Source organism: Equus quagga, chromosome 7 (genome assembly GCF_021613505.1).
Source record: "Equus quagga isolate Etosha38 chromosome 7, UCLA_HA_Equagga_1.0, whole genome shotgun sequence".
Classification (NCBI taxonomy): Eukaryota; Metazoa; Chordata; class Mammalia; order Perissodactyla; family Equidae; genus Equus; species Equus quagga.
Window position 1 is genome coordinate 109,067,631 of NC_060273.1, and position 25,266 is coordinate 109,092,896.

At 36.7% G+C, this 25,266-nt stretch overlaps 1 protein-coding gene across 13 annotated transcripts in view; it reads right to left on the reverse strand.

The window, feature by feature from the left end:
* PAM (peptidylglycine alpha-amidating monooxygenase) overlaps positions 1–25,266 on the reverse strand; it is a 147,858-nt gene that overhangs the window by 103,077 nt on the left and 19,515 nt on the right. For all 13 annotated transcript variants that reach the window (XR_006889327.1, XM_046665908.1, XM_046665907.1 and 10 more), the window contains exons 3-4: positions 10,841–10,898; positions 88–175 (exon numbers count right to left, since the gene is read on the reverse strand). Coding sequence is in view for 12 of the 13 variants with exons in the window: in XM_046665908.1 (XP_046521864.1) it covers positions 88–175; positions 10,841–10,898 (146 nt within the window). In the remaining variant the exon portion in view is untranslated. The remainder of the gene's footprint in view (positions 1–87; positions 176–10,840; positions 10,899–25,266) is intronic.

Sequence of the window (25,266 nt, forward strand, 5' to 3'; positions counted from 1 at the left end):
AAATATTCGCACAGATGCACTTGTACTTAAAAAAACCACACACACATTTTCTACATGCCTTTGTATTATCAATGCATTATACCTTACCAGTAACTTCCAGTGGATGAGGGCATATTGCAACCAAAAAGTAACATATGATGGACAGTATCCATGCTGGCACGAGGTTTGAAGTCAACTGTTAGGAGAAAATGATACATGCCTGTGAATACAGGTTACACTTCTGTGCACAAATGTCACGAGAGAACACATCATTCAACAGTTTGAATAGCTGTATAACAAAGATGCTTTGATGCTCTTATGTAGAATGCCCTGGTTGTAAAAGTTATCTTATTCCTTAAGATGAGTATGATTTGATAATTGAATAGTAAACTACTATGTAAAAGAGAAAATAATAATTAATAGGCCGAATATTACACATACACACATATTATTTAATGGAAGATGCCTCTTAAAGTGATGAGAGCATTATTATGTGTGTATAAAATGAAAGCTCCAGGCTCTATCTGCAAGATATATTTCCTTCCAGATTTCAGTAGAGTGCTGAGCATCATAAAACACCGCACAACATTGCATCGAAACAGAAGCCACAATGACTGGTCAAAACGCGAACAAAGGATTCATAACACAAATTATTACCACCTTAAAATAACAGGAGTCACTGACATGTGATATGGAGAAAACAATTTACCAGAAAAGTGGAAAACGTATCTTTACAAAAACCCAGAAGAGGGAAAATTACAGTTCTGGATGAGCATTGTGCACTTGTTAAAGGCACAGTGAAACTTACACAATGTCATTTCTATTTTTCTCCTAATAATAGAGGTTGAAAGACGTTAAAATAAACAAAAGTCAGTTTGGAGGTAAAAAAAAATTAAAGATAAGTGATACTATTATCTATGGTCAGTATTGAGTATGGCTCCTTTTCTGGCTTGGGTTTGGCTCATCCTCTTTTCTTCAGCATTCAAAGTGCTGTCCTACCAGGGCTGTTTAGAAGTCACCTTTCCACATAAAAATGCTAAATACCCTCAAATGATCTTAAGTCTCGGGTGTGTGCAAAATTGCATCTTTTAGCTCTTTTTGTCTGCCTGATAAAATTAACAAAACATCATTTATTGCTAAAATAAGCATCTGAGATATGAGTATTTATAAAATAAAAAGATGTCCTACATCAAATGATAGCACCATGACTTGCAAAGCGTGGTTGATCAGAAAACATGGGGCACCTACTATGAGCCATCTTGACTCACGACTTTCAGGGGAAATAAAAACCTTCCATTTACTGCACTGAAAATAAGAATTTAAAGCCTAAAAATCACATCTTGAGATTTTCATATACCATTTAAAAAACTAACAAAGAAAGGATGGCTGAAAAATGGACTTGATATAACTTGAAGCATTGTTTTTTATTACCAAGGATTACAGTAATCCTAGGAGATCGAAGAAGATACTTTGGAAGGAAAGAATCAATTGGGAGTTGCAACAGTTCACAAATCATAGAAAATCATATTGTTACCAAGCCTAAGTTTGTTAGCAAGAGAAACAGAAGGAAGAAGAGGGATTCTGTCTCCATAGACTCATTTTCCTCCAGCTGAGCACAGGATTTCCTTCCTCCCTTCCAGAATCCTCTCAGGGGATCATTCCTGGCAGAAGGAAAATTGAAAAAACCCTGAGGTGTGAGTACCTGGCCTTCGTTTGTCTTTTATTTACTTTAAATTTATTTGGTATGTGATACAATTTGTTAGCTTATATTCATTTTTATTAAACGGCTTACATCACTCTGTGGACATCTACAACTTTGGTCTGACTGAATCCACCTCCCACTCTGTTTTTTTTTTTTTTAATATCACTCTGCCAGTCCATGAGGAGTTTATCACACAAGAGGCTGACTCCTCTGCTTTTTCAGAACCTACGTGGATGATCACATGGTTCCATCTCCCTTAGATTTCTTTTATTATGGGTGGATTATATAACAGATTTCCTAAGATTCAATCATTCTGGGAACTTTGGTAATAAACCAACATGGCCAAGTGCATTTTACCAAGAATTAAACTGTTGGATGCAGAACAATCTGAGTTTGAGGTGTCACCTAAAAATCCAGATGGACTATCCAGCAGAAGATTGGAATTATGTGACTCTTGTTGAAGAAAGAATTACATGTTTGAAAATCACTCAAAAATTGAACTCTGAAGCCATGAGGGTGGACAAAAGCACGAGAAGCGAAATTAAGAACCATAGAGAAGGCTCAGGACGGAGTTTTAGGGAAAATCCTGAGCTGTCAGGATCTGTGCAGGAGACTCCAACAGTGTCTTTTGTATATTAATGCAGTGTGTGTACCGCTGTGAAAAAAGGCAAAAAATTTTTTGGAACAAGAGTGGGCTGTCATTAAATTTATAAAATAAAATATTAATGCGCAAAAGATTCAAGTAAGGACAGGGAGGAAACCTGTGGGGAGAGGAAGAGAGCACGAAGACAATAACATACAATCTCCATGGTTTTTCTTTAGGAAAGAAAGCCAAATATTTTGCCTGAGCCCCTGCTTATGCAAGAGGATCTTCTCATTGTCCTTTGTAAAGGGCAAAAAATTATTCCAAGTATAACTTCTCTAGCCATTTTTTGAATTTTTTCTCACTCTGACATACTATTTTAAGAACTCTTATTTGCTCCACATTGAACTTTCACTAGATATGTAATTTAGTTTCTATAATGACAAACAAATCAATATCTTTAAGTGATGGTTAAAGGACATTCCTCAGAGTTCTCTCTCATAAAAACTTACTCTCACTGACTCACACATTCTTCTAGAAACTCAAGGTCTAATTTAAACGTTAAGTAAATTATTGGTACAGGGTGAAAACAAGCAACTAATCATCTTTTTCATATCGTAAAAAGAGTATATAGAAGTTTATATAATTATAGCTCAAAGTGAAATTCACTGCAGGTTGAAATGAAAAGCCCCTCCAACAAAAGGAATATCATATCAAAATGTAAATCTAAAACAAACAGTGGACGCTACAAAATAAAGCAGGATTTGGACAATTTCATTGAAGGGCTTGCCGCCAGTGATGGGGAGGGGTCAACTGGGAAAAGATTAGGTCGACAGGTTCATTTCCTGGGTTTGCTCCATTCCTGCTTATTATGCCCGGCTTTTGCAAAACAAGACCCCACCCCTAGTGAATAAGAGTAAGGTCTGTTGAGCACAAGATACATACATGACTATGCTGGAGATTTCAACACTACACAAAACAGAATATGGAAAAATACTTAAAATCACTTCTTAGAAAAATTCCCCCTTCTTTCTTTTTCTCCCATCATACACCAAAGAAATAAAATCCAAGGGGAAGAGAGCCAGAGGATAATAATGAAAACAACTATATTTAAGGGGCAATTCTGACAGGCAGAATAAACAAAGTCAGCCTTAGGATGGCGACAAACAGGCAAAAACACAGCCTTGTGGGAATACTATATCTGATAAGATTAAAAGTGCCACCGACTCTTCTAACTCAATAATAAGATGACAGTTGCTTAAGTGGAACTGGTACTTCAGTCTCAATGGGTGTTAACAGTTCAGATTGCCTGATGTATAAGATCAGAGAAAATTTTACAGGCAAGTAAGTGTGAATAAGTCCTGGGAACCAAATACTTTTGAAAGACTAAGACTCCAGAAATAGTGACTCACGCACATTAATTAAAAGGAAATATGATGACACTGAAAGTGCATAGGTTGGACGATTTCTCAAAGGATAATGTCACCTGAAATGAAAGACTTGAAAGTATGTGTGTGGGTGACATATTGAGTAGAGAGATAACTAGGTCTATTTTCTGGAGTTCAAAGCAAAATTTGTTGTAAGTGCATGAGGTTGTTCAGGATTTATGGCCTCTTTTAGCTAACATCAGACTACAATCAGAGCCATAAAATTCTTTAAGAATGTGACCTAGGAGAGAACTTCATTTAGCACTTGGCTTTCTCTCCAGTTTTCCTTTCCAAGAGGATATCCAGGTCTGCATGTCAATTTTGATGTATCTGCCAGACCCAGGATGTGGAAAGATTTCAAAGAACCCATGTAGTCAAGTGGAGGAACGAGTGATTTAGGAGATATCCATGTACATATAACCAACCCTAAATTACCACTGGAAATGGGAGGAACACCCTTTTTCGGTAAAGATACACAGTAGAGGGGATATTATAGACCACGAATAACTAACCTATTGAACAAAAATGAACTGACTTGCAAATACAAGTTTGGATCTCCAGAACTTAGGCATTCTAGAATTGTTGCCTGTATATATCATTAAAGACAATTATTAACTTTGTTTCTTTTTTCCTCCCAGTGGAATCATACAGCAATGATAGTTTATTTCGTATACTAGGGATATTTTTAAATGTTTTTAAACAATTTTCATGAACAATACTTTTCAGTTAGTGTTATGCATTAGAATTACCCTTTGAAGCTTGTTAAAAATACAAGTGCTCAGTCCATCTTAGATTAGTCCCGCCCCTTCCCCCATCAATATCTCTACAGGTCATTCTAGCCGAGTCTAACCATGAAAAGTTTCACAGGTGAAATCACAGGTGATTCTGATTACAGTCAACATTTTTAGTGGCTGAATATATTCTATATCAGCATAATCAGAGTTTAGTTAACTCATCTTACTTGCACTGCTCTTTTCAATGTACAGGATAAACAGTAAAAGCAAAGTTTCTTTTAAAATAAACTTATGAAACGACTTTCTCAAGGTAAAAACTAGTTGATCCTTTAGAATTGTTTTATTAAAAGATCAATGGAAGCCTGCATCACATCATGCAATTTTAGCCGTATCACCTAAAATTGTTTTAGGGCTAAGGTCTGAAGTAGGCACACAATTAGAGCCTCTGGTGATTACGTTCATGTCTATGATAGAACTGGTGTTCTAATATTGTTAGTGCTTTCAAGCCATATTCAATACTGAGAGAATAAAGAGGCGTAAGGTTCAAGAAACAATAATGTAAAAGAGTTTTCATAATTTAAAAACATTACAGGCTCAAAATCTTAATACCACTCCCATAAACATTTCTTTGTTTCCAAAAGATAAAGATTATACTTAAAAAACCATTCATAGGAACTGAAGATAATGCTCTAAATTGTAATTTAAGTGTAGGCTATGACCAACCTTAATGGTCATACACCTGCAGTGGGGCCAGAAGGTTCAGATAAATGTAAAGCTCACAGCAGTTTCGTCCATTTGGCAGCATGTTAAAACCCACAGCAATGGCATATTATATTATCTTTCACCAGCTTTCCACATGACCATAAAGCAATTCTACTCTAAAATAAGACCTTTTGCTTGAACATTTTTAATCAGAAAGTTTAACAGAGAAATTGTCGTTAACTCTTGCTAGCATGGACAATGATATATGATTCAGAAAGAATCCATAACGAGGTTTATGAGGACTTTAAGCTGCTGTTGCCAAATTAACCAAGAAATATGACACTTGAGCAAGCCTATAAATTGAAGGCAAATTCAAAATAAAATAATCCTTACCTCTGAATAAAGGAATTTCAGCATAAAAAAGAATTAAACTTCCAGATGATATACCTTTTAAAATTGAACTTTTTGGTATATGCCAGAGCCAACTAGATAATCAATAAATAGACTTTATCTGCCAGGCTATGCAAGATAAAACAGCATAAGCGTCATTAAGCTCTTTTTCGTAATGTCATCTCTATAATAATCCTCTATTAATTTCCCACAGAATCAACTCCATATCCCCGCTCTCGCCTTTTAAGGCCATGCATAATATTGCACCAGTCTCCTAGGCCACCACATTTCCAACATGACAACCCCCAATGTCCACTCTTCACTCACATGAGGCAGGCTCCTCACTTAATAACCACAACCACCAACACTGTCTTAGGGCTTACCCTGGGCCAGGCTCGTTTACTTCTCACAACGATCCTAAGAGTCTGGTCCTTTTCCTCTCAAATAGATTGAAGTCGTCCCTACTCAAAGAGCTGAAATGGCTACTTCAAAATGACTGTCAAATGCCATGAACCCCTCTCCACTGAAGGACATTTACACATCAAATCTGATTCAAACCTGGGCTTTCTGAGTTGCTCATTTTCCTGGGAGTGGGGGAGGGGGTAGCATTTTGACATTGCATTAACACAGCTATGTCAACACGTCAGTTACTTTTCGGTGATCTCTAGTTGTATTTAACTGAAGACATTCCTCTCAGCTTTATAAAATATAATGAAATGGTTCCTACTCCTCCCCCTCCCTTTTTTATTTCCTGAGTAAACCCTGGGGGTTATTACTTTGGAAATGTGAGTATTTAGGTGACCAAAAGATGGAGGACACTCAAGAAATACTCCAGGACAGAGTATATAGCAACAGCTTCTCCTTCATGATTAGGACCAAGCAAATCAGGTTTTAGCCACTCCTCCGAGACCTCTAGGATAGTGTATCTTATTTGTGCTATCTCAGCTCTCTCCAAGTAGCTTCACAAAGAAACTACAACAGCTTCCGAGGACACCTGCTGGAAGGTACTCAACAGTCATGTGGAAGACAGAGACTGAATTATTCATGTCGGAGAAAATCCTAGGTGAAGAGAAAAGGGAAAGGAGGTGCAGTCAACTAATTGGAGAGAGAGTGATTGCTTGGAGGTGGGGACTCATATACGCGCACAAACACACACACACACATACAAACACACACACATCCTTCTATTTACTGCTGTCAAAGCCATAAAATGTGGATATACGAGCGCTGTACCCTGCCAGACCTTGGTCTTTATAGTCACACTCTGTAGTGACCCATAAGAATGATCAAAATTAGATTGTTCCTGCAGTTTTTGAAGTATCCCAACATCGCTGGATCATGTACTTTGTTTAAGAAAGGTCACATTTGGAAGTATTCAGGTCTAATTGTGCTATTCTCCAGGAGAAATTGCTCTACATTCAAGAGAGAAGTCCAAGAAAATGAAAAGCAATGAATCATTAGATTAATTTCATCTATTTCTAAATTCAGTGGCTTCTATGTCATTTGTATAGCGCAATGTGATAGATAGGGCCCTGCCATCATTCACTAAGGAAAAGACACATTTATTTACTGGTCATCCATGTGAAGGAAAGCAAGTGGATGAAGATGACAGTCAAATTTCTTGGCTGAGTGGGCTGCTGTCAGAGCCAATTCCTCTGAGTGTCTGTAAAACACCTTTTAGACAGCATCACAGTTCGGTAGTCAAATGCAGATTTTATCATACCTTCACCCGTTCCAATTCTGCGATTTCTTGTTAAAACAACAAACAAAAGCAATGCTCTAGGCAAAGCTATAATCTTGTTCAAAATATAAAAATTATACTTATCTTCATTATAGTATTTCCCCAAATACCTACTTTAATTCACATTTAACAATTCAATACAGACATATAACACATCAAGCACGTTGTGTGTGCTCATACGTAACAAGACAGGCATATGCACATATAAATTCCATGACAATTGTGATGGTATCTTCTCAAAATTAAGAAGCGTGTTTATCTAAAATGAGTTACATAATTAGTCACACAAGCATAAAGCCAAAATTATGAATTATTCAAATGCAGCTTTGGCTTTTAACGCCATCAAGAGAGCTTGTTTTAGTCCTAATAAGCAATCTGAATTGTACTCTACCTTTTATGATTTTCTTCAGGAATTTGAAAAGCAAAAGGAGAAAGTCCTTTTCACATACCATAACATTTGTATTCTTGTCTTCTAGAATTCTGCCAGCCTGTGATTTCCTTGAATTTGTATCATACCTCACATCCCTGTTGCCTAGTCCAATAACTGGCACACAGCAGAATTTTAAGTTTGCTGCATTTATGAACAAGTGGCTTTGCTTAAAAAATAACTATTCCCTTATCTTCAAACAAGAGTATAACTTAAAGCAAAAAAGTAAACTGATTATTCAACATGTTGCCTTAGAAAACGGCCAAACACTTTCTTACTGCTCACACACGTATTAAGCAAGTAACTATTGAGTCCCTACCACATCCTGTGGCACATATCCTGCTGGCATTCAAAAATTTTAAAGACGTACATAATGAAAGCAGAAGGGAGAAAATGATAAGTGTTTTAAGAAAAGAATGAACAAAGCACTATGGGTCTTTACAAGTCTTCATTTTCAACCATATCTAATCTTATGATCAGGCACCCTGACACCCAGAATTGGGGACAATCCACAAAAAGGCTAAAGCTTCATTCATGGAAAAGCCTTGGTTACCCCACAAGTAAAACTTTCACTTGGGAATCTGCAAAAGCCATGTATGATCACCCTCCCAACATACAACCTGTATATTCAAGCCCTTTTTCCTCTGCGAATATTCAAGTCTTCATGTGTATTTTGTAAGATGGTTTGAAGTTTGTTTTACTTTTTGGCAGAACTGACCAGAGCGTTCCCAGTAGGGAGTGAAGGTAAGGGAATGAAAGAATAATTGTGTTTGATGTGAGGAAGACAGAGAAGTACTGTTGCTGTATTTCAGTTCCATCTATCCACTTGATAACTTCTTCCCTCTCTCCCCTGTAACCACTATCCTCACACCCAAATCTGTTATGATTTAAATGGCATACAAGTAGGGTAACATATAGCTAGTAAAAAGCTTGGGCATGTCCTTACCCTCTCCAACCCTCTGTTTCCTTTTCTGTAAAATGGATTAAATATGCTTAGTGTTCAGTATCTTGGTGTCTGGCAAGTCCTTAGTAAAAGATGGCTGGTGGTGAGCTAATTATATGCACAAGGATTCTGTACAAACTATTGTCCTAACGCTTGATTAAATCACAGACGTAGATGTCCCTATCTCTGTTTCTCTAGGTATAAAATGGGGCTACCTACAGGATTGTCCTTAGAATTAATGAGATAATACATAGAAAATCGCCCTTACTTATTCCCTTACAAAATGATTCATTGGTACTTCTCTTTGGTTTTCAACTTTCCAGTTCTAATTTGCCTACAGCTAAACTTCTGTGGTTGCAGGATCATGCAAACAACCACCACCACAAATCACCTGGGGGGTAGTATGTTAAAGGACTCACACTGAAGATGAAGCAACCCTGTTGTGAATGGATGACAAAATCTTTAGCACTGCAATCCTCTCAGCAATAAAGAAGAAATACTGAAAATAGTTACTAATCTTATAAGATCCTTTAAGGACCTTAGAACTTGGAACACTTTAATCTTAAAAGACAGTTACATAAGAAAACGCAGAAAAGTTTAGCACCCTGGTTCTAATATAGCACTTTACGTGTTTTCTGTGAATATTTTTCTTGACCGAATATATTCACTTGTACTTCTCAATTTTAAATTAAGCGAAAGCAAACACATTTGTATAAGGAGAGGAGTAACACATTCCAGGATATATATTTATAGTCCTTAGAGTGACCAGTTCTGAAATCATATACTACCACTAACTTCCAGAAACAAACCAGTTACCTATTAATGTGAGACCTGGAATATTGCTCTGAAACATGACTACCATATTTACACAGGTGTGGAGAGTGGCCTTCTCTTTGAAACAGGAGGACTCAAGTCTACCCTGAACTAGGACAAAGAAAATATAAAATTGGTAAAGAAAAAACTTCATGTAAAATTCCTTTTTTATGAGTAAATATTATTGTCTCCCTAGGCTGCCACACACTCGCATGTGAAATTGAGGAAGTCTTTATTGTTAATATTCCATCCTTCCTAACTTTTTCTTGGTAATGTTCAGTTATTATACAAAGTAAAAATAGTTAGGCAATGCTCAAGTTCCCAAGGTCTGGCTTCCATTTTTTAGGAATTAACTACAGAGCAAATTTTGTTTAGAGAGTGTTGTTACAGGTTGTATTTTCTGTCATGATTGCCACCAAAGTGTATGAAAGAAAATAATAAATGCACATTGCTCTGGCTTTGCAGGTCTATAACGTATATTCCTGTGGGGAGTACCTCATGAAAATTCATCCTCAGATGGCCCCAAGGCTACTGTAGACATTTTACAATTCACATAATAGCCATTTCAGACTGCCCACTTGAAGATTAGTTTCAAGGGACCCAAGTATAACTCTCATTACCCTCACTTTCTCTCCAAAATCAACATCTCAAACCAGAAAAGTGAAGGAGGTGGAGAGAGATGACAAATCAATGAATAATTTGCCAATCACACCTCTTTCCTAAACAGTTAAAAGTCTGTCACAAGGGATGTTTAAATTCAAACAAGAGAGATGAAAATAAATGGTGCTTCATCACTTTTCTTATCTGATTTAAAGGCTCAGCTGGGGAAGGCCCTGACATTTAAGAGTTCTCTTATTTTATAATATAGACAACAGGACTGATGTTCCTTCCTTTCTCCCTCCCTCCTTCCTTCTCTTGTTTCCTTCTCTCCTTCCTTTCTCTGTCCTTCCTTCCTTCCCCCGCTTCCTTCCTTCCTATCCATCTACCTGCCTGACAGGCAACAATCGTACATTCCCCGATGTTGATTCTAAGTGCAGTCGATTGATAGCATGAACCAGGAGGTAAATATACAGTCTGTTGAGTGGAGCGGAATTAAACACCTAGTCACAGACAGAAAGCCAATACTCTGCAAATGGGACCACACGGTATCGGGGGACATTGACCTCTGCATGCAACTCCTTAACTACTACTACTCATGAATCTCTCCAGATACAGTTTGTAATCTTGTTTCTCAGTAGCTCTCTCTAGTTTGTTTCTGCATTAGGCATGATAAATGCATTTTAGAAACTGACAGTAAAAGATTAATAAGCTATGACCATCAAAGAGAACTCTTCACTTATTTCAAATAGCTGCCCTCCCTTCAACTGCCCACCCCCAACAGCATCCAATTAATACTTACTCACGAAGGCTTCCTCATCCATTGGCAAACGCATCGACATGCAGAAGTACGTATCAGACTGTTAAAGAAAGAAAGATACAAAATCTGAATTAAATTGTTGCCGGTAAAGAATAATAACTAGTGAAAGCATGGCCTCTATGGTCAAAAAAGAACTACTGGTCCAGTGAGGTGAAGTTGCTGCCAAACGCTGGGTGTCAGGTGAATGGAAGGGCTAAGTCTAGAACTCAGGTACCCTAACGTTTTTCTAAGACTCTTTCCTAAACAGCTTCAAATCCTACTTGTAAAACCAATTATCATGAGCGATCTTTCTAGTATTGTCATGGTTAAGAGGCAACGTTTTAGATGCTTCTATAAGAAGAGTGAAACAATAATGCATTTGATTTAAAAATGGTAGGAGCTCGTTTTGACCACCTTTGCTATTTCCATAATTAAATATTTAATTCCCTGAAATCACTTTGTGACTGTCCAAAATATTAATTAGAGAAGTACAATGAATAAAAGTTGGTCTTAAAATATATTATTATATTTTGGTTGTTCTCCATTATTTTAAAATTTTTATGCAGTACACTGAAGAAATCAACATTAATTCAAGTTATTCTTTCTTTTCCAGTTATTAGTTATAAGAGACTAATCTCTTGTCTATCTAAATGGCCATTTTTCCACTACGAAATGTATTAATATCAAGAATTTTTAGTGATAAAACTTCCAATTTAAGCAGAATGGGGTTCTGTTGATCTATGCATTCCACTTCCTTAATGGAAATCCATATGCGGTGAAGTACATGCTATGGTTGATAATATACCCAATACAAATAGAGACTGAACTCATTTAATAATTCATACTTCACGGAGTGTCACTGCATAGTGCTAGAATCAAGAGACACCACAAACATGGGTAGAGACCATTTGGGTTTCTCCAAACCTACTGGTTAGCACTGAAAACCTGTGAAATTTGCATCATTTTTTACTTCTGAGTTGGGTGGGAAGCAAAGAGGTTCAAATATACACCAAACGAGTATCTTAAAATTTGAAAATTTACAGAAATATGATTCAGTCCTCATTACTACTTTGTATATGCAAACTGGTTTCATTTCTGAAAAAACTTTATAATTACTTAGATTCACCCTTATTTTGATAAGAAGGAATGGGCTGGGAAAGGTTGAAGGTTGCACAGTAAGGAGGTTAAGCCACATAAATGCTAGAGGTGTGAACTGTGTATCCAAAACCCAAGAACTATTTTGGCAAAATAATGCTCAGAGATCTTACAATCACACACAAAACTGCTCATAAATATTTTTCCAATCTCTGAATTACCAGTGTTACAAAACATATCTACTCTGTTCTAACGTAAATAATAATAAACTCAAGATTCTTTTCTATGTGATCATCCTGAGCTATGAGTAATTCAGCACTGGAAGATATTTAGTGGCTTCAATAGCTGCTGCTGCTACTATTACTATTTCTAGTCAACAATTATTGAATGCTTATTATGGCCAGGCGTGGTTCTCAATGTTTTGTTTGTCTTATACCTTTAATAACCAAAACAATCCAATGTGGTAGATAGATACTACTATGAACTCCATTTTAAAGACGATAAGAATAATAACTACATTTATCGGGAGCTTATTATATGCCAGCATTGCTCTAAGCACTTTACATGTGTGCACTTAATCTTCAAAACACATTCCTATGATGGTAGATACTAGTATTACCCCCATTTTACAGATGAGGAAACTAAGGCAAACCAAGGTTAAGTAACTTTACAGTTTGTTCCAGCCAAAACGTGCTAATAGGTAGATAGGCTCCTAAATCCCTTTCTCAGTTACTTTAGAAAACTGGCAATTATAAATCTTTTCTCTGCCTCTTTGAGATGTAAATCTTCTACCACCCGGAACTGTCTTCTCACATCCAAGGGGAGAATTCAGCTCTTGTTCTCAGTTAGCGGATACCTTGCTCTAACTCACATCACTGTCTCCTGTCATAAAGATAAGAGAGGTTTGTTTTTCCTCTGGATAAGTCTCAATTAACAAACCCAGATGGCCTAGTCACGTGGACCAACTCCCCTTAACACCTGTCAGAGCCTCTACCTTAGCACCTCCCAAACTTTGAAAGGTCTCTTGCCTCTTGTTTCAGCAAAGTTGAACTCAGTTCACACTAGACCCCCTTTCCTATTACAATAGTTATTACTGAAGAAAATCTGTCCTTATCACTTTAACTAGTGTCCACCTGGTTTACCCTGGACACTAGCAAGTGCAGCAGCTGCGATCTGAACATAGGCAGTCTGACAAATGCATTATAGATCATTAAAAGCAATGTGAACAATTAAAGACTTAAAGCAAATATAAACACAAAAGTAAATTTAAAGTAGCTGAGCATATATTTATAACAAGAAAGGATCCAAAGGCTGCAACAAAATGCAAACCAAACAGAAGTTCTTCTAAACCTGGACTTACAGTTTTTGGCTTTATTTTATCTTTGAGTTTATTATAAGCTACCTCAAGCTGCTTTTGGAAAAGACAAGTTATAGGCATCAATAGATATATCAAATCCAGGAAGTTGGTTCTTTTGATAAAAAGAAAAAAAACTAAGCACAATGATTACATATACCGAATAAAGGAAACTACTATTAATACTCAGAATTGATCAGATCCATATTGTAATTCTTGCTCTTATCATCAGCTGTGCAATTTAAACTGACAGAATAACTTGGAAATGTCTTTTTTCTATCAATTTATATTTCTTGGCTTGTAACTTCTCTAATGATGAGAATGTGTTCAGATTTCAACTGTTTCTTTCCTGTTTTGTTAAGAAGAGGTTTTTTGTTGTTGTTGTTGTGAGGAAGACTGGCCCTGAGCTAATATCTGTGCCAATCTTCTTCTGTTTCGTATACGGGACACCATCACAGCGTGGCTTGATAAGCGGTGTGTGGGTCTGCGCCCAGGATCCGAACCCGCAAACCTTGGGTGGTGGAAGTGGAGCATGCAAACTTAACCATTATGCCACCAGGCCGACCCCTAAAGACATATTTTTAATTAAAAAAAAAAAAGGAAGAAGAGATGAGGAAGATCCTCTGCATAATAACCAGTACCCTGCAAAATTGTTTTGGGAGAGCAAAGTCTATATTAGACATTGTATCAGTGGTCTACCATGCGCCATCATCCTCTGATTTAGGATTTTACTTATGCCCCATTTTCAAGATAAAGAATAATTCTGTTAGAAGAAAAGATGGTAAAACGTTTTTTTTTCCTAAAAAGGAGCACATTAAAAAAATACAGTGTGCATCAAATCAATAATTAGCCTTTAGCTGAAAGCTCTGAAGACCACAGTTCAATAGAACAGAGAATAGCAAAAGGTAATTTATTCTCTTCTCTCCAACTGTAAAAGGGATCAGTGATTTTGTTCTGGAGTATTCTGGTACCATAGTTTGGTTTCTAGAATTAAGTCAAGAGCTCAGGATCTAACGTAAAGAAGATATACTCCCAAGGGGTCATTTACACGATCAATTGGAGAAGCCAAATCCTAAAGATGACTCAGGGCCAAGTTCTGTCTCCCTTAGGCCGGCTCAGGATGAACAAGCACTTTTTTTGTATTACTTCATTTTCTTCTCACAGTTACATTGTGAGTGGGTCTAACGGGGCCTATGTCTTTTTTACAGAAATGGCAACTGACTCACAGAAAGGGTTATTGAGCTACTACCTAAGGCCACCCAGCTAGTCAGCATCACAGTTAGGACAAAAACTCTTCATGCTTATGCGTTGAAGATCATTAGAGATAATTATACACCTTTCTTGCCATTTTCTTGCCATTAAATTTTAATCTAGATAAAATTGTGATTCTGAAGAGTCTTTCAACCTTCACACCTCTGTTTTTCTAACTATGAGACTAAATCCAATATTTTAAATAAAATTTAAGGCTCTTCATAAGTCAATGAATAATGTGGTGTTGTTTTTTCTCTTTTTACAAGATATGTAATTTGTTGAAGAATGAATTGGACAATAGCCTTTGGCAACTATTAAAAGCTCATTACAGGATGAGGAAAGATAGATTCTTTAGGTGATTACAAAATACTGTTTCATTAATGCATGTTAATTTCTACAGGAGGTCACGAAGAATGGAAAGTTACCTCAAATTTAAATTCCGGCTGTAAGCAGTAGTCAGTTTAAGAATTTAAAACTATAATAATGTGTAATCACATAGTTAACTACAACCAACCCTGTGATTGAGAAACTCTTTTTTAAAAAAGGAAAGCCTCCTGAGGCAACAATATCAAGAAAACCGGAATGACGCATTTCTCAAAGTAATAAAATCACTACATCATTGATATGAGCAAGTAACCAGCTGTATTTTTCCTTTCTGCAGTATGAACACCAAGAATACTATTTAACAATACTCTGATTAGATAAATATAATCCTGCAACCTCTGTCATTTAACAATACAAAAAAAATTCAAATGATTTAAACATACTGTCAGTACTTAACATATGATATCTTGCAAAACGGAGAATATTTTTTGATCCTTCTACTTTATTCTGGAAGTTTTCCATCATAGTTATTTTCCATGATAATGCCACCAGGTAGGAATTACAGACACTGTTTTAAAGATGGAAAAACTCAAGTTCAAGAAGGTAAGTAACTTGTTTATGATTTTAAAAAAATTCTCAAAACTGATGAAATGGAATTTGAACCCAGTTCACTAAAGCACTCCTCTTTCCACTATACAAAGACAGTGACTAAAAGGTTGTTTTTCAAATCTTTAATATTTGAATGGGAAATATCAGTTCTTAGACACAATTTTAGTTGTTTACTTAATTAATGGGAGAAATAAAGGAATCAAAGACATAAAACTTAACAAGAAGTTTTAGTCCAAGTCCTCTAAACTTTCAATAGCACCTGAGAACGTTTCTTGAAACCTTGTTGACAACCTGCAACTAGATTAGAGCCACAGCTATTTAATTTTGTCATCATTTTGTTTCTGCAAAGTAAAACTATTTGAAAACACATCCATAACTCAGATCAATGTTTCTCTCTACTACATTCTGAAGACATAAAAACAGCACCTTACTGCCCATTATAATAGTTTCTTCATTTGAACACACTGTCCTAGAAAGGATGCTTCTATAATTCAACCCAAACTACCAGTACAACCTTTCACAATTTTCCATATATCATCACCATGAATCCTCTTTGCCTCTCTGTGGGAAGAACACTGTATCTGAGCTGGGTGCCAGGGGACTGTCTGTAAAATACTGTGAATTCAAACTGCTAACATAAGGCTCAGATGTATAAAAAGGGAGAAATAACGTGAATCTACGCAGTCTTGTCTCCCAGTGTTATGTGTTATGGCACATCAGCCAAATCTGAATCAAGAGGGATAGGATATTGCTGATGCCTCTTTACTGCTGCTATTGGGAACGCGCCAAGAAAAGCACATTTTTCTGACAAAAGAAGATAGTGTGGTAGACATGAAAAAAAATTTGCTTATTGCTAGAGAACTCCTATTATATTCTATGATTACCCATTTAAACCAAGAGTTCTCATGTAGACAATAGTGTTCAGTAACATCTTGCTTACATTATTTAAGAAAAAAGTATTCTTATTTCGATTTAGTCATTTGTGAGACCGAGATGCAGTGGTTTCTACGGAGTAAGTAGTTAATAAAATCAACTGATATTTAAATTAATATGGGACAAACAAAACCATCTGTATACTATTACATGTGAAAACTGTGCACATAAAACCAGTAATTTTTGTTCTGGGAAACCAGAGGTACCATTCAGATTCGAGTGTGGAGCGCTATGATTCGATCCTGATTGCATAATATGCTCGTTGCCCTTTTATTGTTCAGGCTTAAAGAATCCCCATAGGCGACCTTTCTTAAGAAGACTATTCAATGCATTGACACGAACAGGTGTACAAACAGACAACATGACCCAATTTTACCTGGATATGGCCCTTTTGCTTATTTCTGTGGCTATTTGCAAACTGGTTGTTCTCTGTAAACAGGCCATAACCCATAGAAATTTTATATTGCGTATAATCTGGGCCCTGGTAACTTTTCTCAGTCATCCCTTGTTCAATAACCAGAGCAGTGGGAGCATCTCATGGTGGCAATGGTGACTTTGTGCCTTAGAGTAGTTGCTCAAAAAGTAGGTAGTAACTTCTCTGCTAACCCAGATCACGCACCCTTTAAATCCGATCCAGACTAACCATGAAGGATCCAGAAAGCCCGACATTTTCACCCAGTACTCACTCTGGGTTTAAACAACTTGAGTTCTGCAAAGAACTAACGGAAATCTCTGGGACTGACAGTAGTGCTGCCAGACCATAAGAGAAAAGTCCAGACAGTGATCAGACCTCTTTGACATGAATTTTGGTTCTGAGAGGAGGAAAGCAATAGGAAAATTATTTTTCAAAGTTTTCTTTTAATCGACCCACATAGATAGAATCAAATTGCTATTTCCCCAAGTAATTGTAATACATGCATGGTAAGCTTATCCTGACTCAGTGGTGTCTGTACTTTCAACCTCATCCTAGAATAGAAGAAAGTTAGGGCAAAGGAAAACTATACCAAAGCATAAGTGATTTTCTGGAGCGAAAAATTCAGGTTTAAAAAATCCACCTCAGGCCAGCCTGGTGGCACAGTGGTTAAGTGTGCACGTTCCGCTTCTCGGCAGCCCAGGGTTCACTGGTTCGGATCCCGGGTGCGGACACTGCACCGCTTGGCAAAAGCCATGCTGTGGTAGGCGTTCCACATATAGAGCAGAGGAAGATGGGCATGGATGTTAGCTCAGGGCCAGTCTTCCTCAGCAAAAAGAGGAGGATTGGCAGTAGTTAGCTCAGGGCTAATCTTCCTCAAAAAAAAAACAAAAAAAAACGAAGCTTTAAAAAAATCCACCTCTCTGAAAACAGAACTTAAAGATAATTACAGATAAAATTCCTGGAACTGTCACTTTTGGTTGAAGTCTATCCCAATTTCCCTTTTCCTGTTCCTATCTCTTACCACATAAATAAAAGATACGTTGCCTATTTACATTTATTAAGCTCTAGAAGAAACAGTCATAGAGAAGATTTTACGTTAAAACATTCCTAAATGACAAAAGGGAGTATTCTCCAAAATGCTTCATTCTTCTCCTTACTATTATGCTAAGCTCCCTCCCAACCAACTTTTTGGATGTTTATCCCAACCTAGAATGTAATCTTGTTCTAACAATGTCTGCTAGTATCCTAAGGATTTAGAATAATATCTGGCACACTGGAAGCTCTATAAATATTTTTTGAATTTTGCTTGTACGTTCTTCTTTTGGTGGCAGTAAACTCACAGTTTAAGAAACTTGTACTGTAGATGCCGCCTAATTAGGGTTTTATACAGCATCACTTTTCCATATGAATTTTATCCTTCAGTTGATTCATCCCCGAATCCCATTTGCATTTTTAAACTATAATTACACTGTGGCTGATGATGACAAGATTCTCAATGCCAAGTAGTTCAAATGGAAGCTACTTTCCTGGCAAGGGCTCTTCTTTGGGAATTACAAATCTGTATGAGCAAATGACGAAGGAAAAAATATTTTGGTGAGGGAACATCTGTCTTAGAGCTTTCACACACTTTCACTTAAGAGTAAACAAAAAGGAGCACACTAATAATTATCTACAATTAATCGCTTGTGCACAACAGGTGGTGACAGTGACGGGTCCTCCTTGGCTTCCTGGCTACGAGGAGTCATGTCAGGGGAAACTACTATTCTGAACAGAGGTTGCTGATAAGCTCTGCCACTCACCTTTCCTAAGCTTAAGCCAATGGTTTTTGTTTTTCATCAAGTTTCCCTGAATATGGAAGCAGTCAATTCTCTGAATCTCATGCCAACATTAACTAGTCACACCCATGTTCCTCTCTCTTAGCACAGATGACTGGAAACTGACTATATTTATCAAACCTGCTTGAAGACACTTCAGAACAGAAAAGGCCCCACAATCACTACTCTGAACACCACATTTTTATGCTAAGTGGCTTATATTTGATTCTGGGACAAAATAGCACTGTATAAGAGAAGTTCTAGACTTGAAATGTCTGTCAACTACTTTACTACTTGAGCAGCATTCTATTCTCTTGGAGTTTAAAATGAACCATTAGAAAACAAAGTGGTCTACACAACTTCTGTTCTTTCTGGGTCTATTCTCATGTATCTGGCCATAGTCATCTATACTTTCCTTACCTTTAAATCTCTCTTAATGCCTGTGTAGAAATCCATTCTTCCACCCATTCATTCATTCATTCAATAAACATATATGTTGAGGAACTCCCATGAACCAGACACTGTACTAAACTCATAAAACTGTAAGAAAAAGTAGACGTCTTAGTCCTCACAGAGTTTACAGTCAACTAGTATAAGACAAATAATCACACAAGTATGTGTTAAATTTTACTGTTTCAAATGATACACAGGAGAAGTATAGGTTGCTACAAGAGCCAGGAATTCAGGGGCAATGATCTTGGTGAAGGGGGGTTTGCAACGTTTTAGGCAGAGGAAACAGCATTTTCAAAGATCCTGTAATTAGAACTTGGTTTGACTGAGAAAAACAAAAGCCAATACATATGGACGGGGGTGGGGATGGGGGGAACATGTTTTACCTTGGACTGGAAAAGATGCGGCACATAATGCAGGGACTTGTTGTCTATGTGAAGGACTTTGGTTGTTTTGTTTTATTTTGTTTTTCTTAAGAGCAACAGAAAGCCAATGAATTTTTCTGTAGGAAACTGACACGGAGGCTAGAATTAACTAGATGAGACCAGTACAAAGGCCATGTAGTTGTTCAAGAAAAGTGATGACACTAGCTTGAAACTGGGTGATGGGAGCAGAGAAGGACAGAAGAGGACAGATTCTGGAGACATTTAGAAGGGTAAAATAGACATGACTCAGAATGGACTCAAATGGAAGGTAAGGAGGCAGTGTTGAGGATGATTCCCAGAATTTTGGCTTGTATAACTGAATGCACTGATGTCAGCATTCATTGACATAAAATACAAGAAGACAGGCTTGAAGAAGATGATGAATTTGGCACTGGATATGCTGAATTTAAGAAGCTTTTGAAAAAATCTACATATAAATGTCAAATGGGCAATTGGGTCAAAGGTCTGGAGTGCAGAAGAAAGATTTGGCTTAGAGATATAAATTTATATGACTTGAAAATTGAGTGGTAACTGGGCAGTGTGGATGTGGAGGAGGCTACTTTCTGAGAGCAGAGAGTAAAACAGAAAAGAGAACTGACAGAGCTCTGAAGTGGTTGGTCAAAGAAAGAGCAGCTAGAGAGTTTAGAGAAAAGCCAGGATAGTGTTATATCATAGAAGCTAAAAGAAAAGAATGTTTCAAGGAGGGCGTAGTTGATAATGTCACTAATCAAAATCCATATGTTAGCAGTGTTCTCATAGGGACGGCTACAATTCAATACCAACATTTGGACATCTACTTTTTTGTTTGTTAATATCCTTAACTTATTTTACGGAACTTGGTTCTTCCCTGTAGCTCCTCCTACAAGGACTATGACTGTGGCTACTCTGGTCTCACGACTCAGGGTCTTCTCAAGGCTCTGTAAAGCTCCAGCCAAACTCACTGCCCAAGTTACCTGCAGCCTCTCTAGTGCCGTCATCCACACTGCCTCCCAATAAAGAACACCTGCAGCAACAGTACATAGCAGAGTCACCAAAACGTTCTCCCACCAGCTCCGGTGGTGATGGTCTGAGGGCCTAGGGCCACTTGGGAAACAGGAAAGCAGGAAAGAACATCAATGAAAAGAAAAATGAAAAAACAAACAATAACAACAGCAACAAAAACCAGACGAAGATTTAGAAGGTTGAAGAAAAAAGATGGGTCAATGTCAACTAAAAAATTTCCAAATATTCAAAATAAAATAATATAAGGAAAAATTATTTGAAGCAATACTGCTATTATATAAGCTCCAAGAGAGTGTACTGCCAGAAGTAATGACTCTCTGTGGGTCCTGATTTCCAACCTGGGAAACTACTGTCCCATAGACTAGTGGTGTCAACACAAATCTAGGAGTCTGAATGCCTGATTTACCCTTTCAGCACACAGTGATTTTAATTTCTTGTAATGTATTAAGAACTAATGAGGTGGTATACTATAAAAGTGCATACTTTTCACCTAAAAAAGTTAGAAAAGAGCAAATACTACAATTTTAAAATAGGCAACTTTAGTAATCCAACAGGCTTTAGCATACTTGTATAAATGTTAGAGTTCTGGACAAGGCTTCGATTCTTCAGGTATTACGTATTTGTAAGGAGACTAATATTTTGAAAATATTAAGCTATTGTATTCACATTCCTCTCCCAAATAAATCACAATTGGTTCCTGAGAAGCCATTCTGGTATTATGGCCCCAAGGAAGGGGGCAGGGTTAATGCTAGCTAGGAAAGGGAGAGAACACCGCATGGCAGAATACCCTTCCAGACAGGAACAGGAAATAAAAGAAAGTCTCTGGCCAAGGGGAAGTCAATTTCATAGTCACAGACGAGTTGTCAGGGTTGATACCAATTAAAGGAACAGAGTCCATGGACCACATTCACCTCTTCCATTGCCCAAGGCCATTCATGTAAGATCACCCCTATTCATATACCCAGATATTATCCTGACAAATAAAAAATGGAGAGGAAGGAAAACAGCTCAATCAAAAATTGAGCTTATTGTCTTGAATCTGAAGAGAGTGAGATACTTTCAACTGATACTTTTAAGGTTTTCTTCCCCTGCCACCCAGAGAGTCAGGGGCTTAAGAAGATAAATTGAATCAGTTTTAAAAATTAAAATCTTTATTTTCTTTGCATACTTTAAGAATAGTGTGTAAATTGTGACTCTTCACAGACAAGCAAAGAACAATTTGCAAATTAATGTACTATTTGCACTTTTAGTATTTGTTACGCACTGATAACTGGCATTAGCAGAGTGTACAATTGCCTGATAGGTTTCCTGTGGAAGAAATGTAAAGCATGAAAATAATCTTGTAAAGCTCAAATATATTTATGTACTTATGGCAACTATTAGCAGAATTTTTCACCTGAAAGATGATTAACTTTTTATTTCATTGCTAGTCATGCTTAAAATTGGTACAAAGATTCCAAGAAAGCAAAATGGTGACGCATAGTTAGGGTTATGAAAGTGTTTATCAGAAACAGTCCTTTTGCCTTAGAGTGAATTGAGCATACGGTCACCAGGACATATCACAAAAACCATACCACCCCACATATATGTGATCTCAGTCATATGTAAGAGATCCTAAAAAATGTTTATGATTACTGAGAATGAATTTGGTTACAAACTACAGAAGGTCAACTCAAAATGGCTTAAACTAACAGAGATAAAGTCTCTCACATAATAAGAAGCCCAGAAGTAGGACAGATGCAGGAATGGTTATTTCATCCAGGAACTCAACAATGTCATCAAGGACCTAGGTTCTTTCCATATTTCAGCTTTGTCATATTCAGTATATTGCCTTTCATCTGCAGGATTCTTTCTGCATAATGGCAAGATGGTTGCAGCAGCTTCCAGTATCATATTCTCACAAAGCAATTCCCAAAGGCCAGCAGAAGGAAAGTCTCTTCTTTAAGTTCCTTTTCAAGAGTGAAACTTTCCCAGAAGCACTTCGCCTCCAGCAGAATCCCCTCCACATCTAAACGGCCAGAACTGTATCACATGCCTAGCTCTAAACCAATCATTAGCAAGGGAAAAAGAATTACCATGATTGGCTTAGTCTAATCAAGATTCACTTTCTGGGTTAGGGAAGGCCAAGGCTGGAACAAAAGAGGGGTTCAGTTAGCAAGAAAGAAGGGGAGGAGATATCTGTAGAGTAGGCAACCAATAGGTCCTGACAGTACATTTCTGAAAACAAAACCCAAACCCTCATGATTCTAAATCTAACCAGTGGTAGATAATCTTTGGGCAACTTTGGGCAATACATTTCAATGTATTAATGTGCAATGTTCAGAATTTTTGGAATCCTTGTCTTCTTGTCTAATAAAATAACTATGTCAATTAAATATATACTCAAGTAGACATTTCTGCCGCATCTCTTAGCTAGATGCCGAGACACACTAAGATACAAGGGCCAACAAGAGATAAAATGCCAACTCCCAGGTCAGCAAGCCTGATGATCTTGAGGGAAATAGAGATGGAAAGCCATTCAATTCTAAGATAAATGAAGACAACTGTGGCTTCTGAAAAATGAGACTTTTTTCATCAAAAGAAGAGGTACAACAGGCATGGGATACTTATGTTTAATGATGAAGTCATATATTTAAGTATAATGATCAACGGCAAAGTCATTCTGCTTCTCTCCACCTCTCTCACAGTGATTCCGTGACCTATTCATTTTCCTTAGATGTCTAAGTCATAAAGAAAATATTACAACAGATTTGCATCCTTTGCCTTGAACTTCTAACAGGAACTATAAAATCAAATATAAAAATATTCTTTGGAACGCTCTTTGCTTTTCCTTTGCACATCATAAACATCTTTGTTTCAACATTAGGGAGTTATAACAAAGCTCCTTGTTTGCTAGTCTGTCTCCTGTTACTGGACTGTATTTTAAGGGCTGGACCCTTGGTTTACTTTTGTTTGTATTCCCAAAGATCACCTGGCACAAAAACTGGGTATGCAGTCAACGTTGGTTGAATTAGTTTTTAAATTTTGTTAGGTTACATGACTAATAATCTTCCATAAAGGGCCTATTCTTACAGAAATAGCTCCAGAGCATTGAGTCATTTTTTCCTTTAAGGATTTTATTTGTGCTTATTTTTAAGACTACCAAAGCAAATTTATCCCACTGTAATTTTCCAACTTCCATTGAAAGACAATATTAATAATTCAAGCAAAGGAACGATTCTATAAAGGTTGTCTTCTCTTTGTATCTAAGCTCCCAGGGGTGGATATTTGTCATATAGTTAATGGAGTTATTATAATGAACCAAATAGCTGTAGAAATTGCAAATGTCCGTTTTCCAGATATGTTTTTTACTTGTCATCAATTCATTTTGCATTATAAACATAAACACTGCACTTCAGTATTTTAAGCTAGCTTGGAAAATTCCTAATATTAAATGAAAAAGTAAATTCAATGCTTTAAAATCAGCTTTATTTTCTTATGTTTTCTCAGACTTACACACACACACATAAACACAGACAGAGAATGATAAGAACAATATAACTAAACAAATCTAAATTATCATTACATGATTACGTTTCCATAGTCAGTGGCCCTTAGTAGGTGTTACAAGAAAATCTGACCTTTTATATACAACAGTTATTCAACATGACCTGTATAAACAATATAAACTGAATTTAAGACTGATCATGTAACTTGTGGGGTAAAGTTTTTTTAATAGAAGTATTTACACTGACAAATTCATAAGGAATGACACGATTAGAATACTCAGCATATGCAACTTCTAATGAATCTAGGCAATGATCATCTAAAGAATCAACCGTGGCTGCTAAAACCAATAGGTGAAAACTTGATAGGAAACTTTATAATGGATTAATCAATCTCACAATTCCAATTTAATAAGTAGGATTAAAATTACAAGAAGAGAGACAATCAGACATTACATGCCTCCTGTTGGTAGCATATAACATCACCTATGAAACTCTTGACAAAAACTTGAACCCAAATCTAATCAAGCCTTTAGATGTACCAGTACAGGAAACACAAAAGACAGAGGGACATGTTAAATGATATTCTAGTGATGCAACCAGCAAAACCTAGAATGCAGAAAACTCTTTAGAACAAATACCTTGTTTTCTTCACAAATAAATTACAAGGAAAAAGAAAGAGACAAAAAGAATTTCAAGACTCTGTGTAAAAGAGAGATATCAACCAGATTTACCCCGTGGACTACATTTAGATCCTGATGCAAACAAACCAACACTTTAAAAATATAACAATCAGAGAAATTTGACACTTGACTAGATATTCGATGATATAAGGGTAATAATGGTGATTATGATTATGTTTAAAAATGAAGTACTTATCTTTTAAAAATACATACTGAGATACTGTAAGCGAGATGAAATGAAATGATTTCCAGCAGATGCCTCAAAATAATTCAGTGTGTGTGCTGGGGGAGGATATAGGTAAGGCAAGATTGACCATGAGTTGATCATCGTTGATGTGTATGTGGGAGTTCATAACATACTATACAAGACTTTTAATTTTGTGTATATTAGAAGTACAGTTTGTCCCTAAGAATCTTTATTACCAACCTGCCAACCAATTAATGCAACCACCAACAAACTGAACAAGTATACATTGATTCTATATACATTTTTCTCCCGGGACATAAAAATAGATACAAAAAATTCTCTTCCTTCAGAAATTTTAGACTCTAATGAAGGAGATAAGCCTACCATAGGAAACAGTGAAGT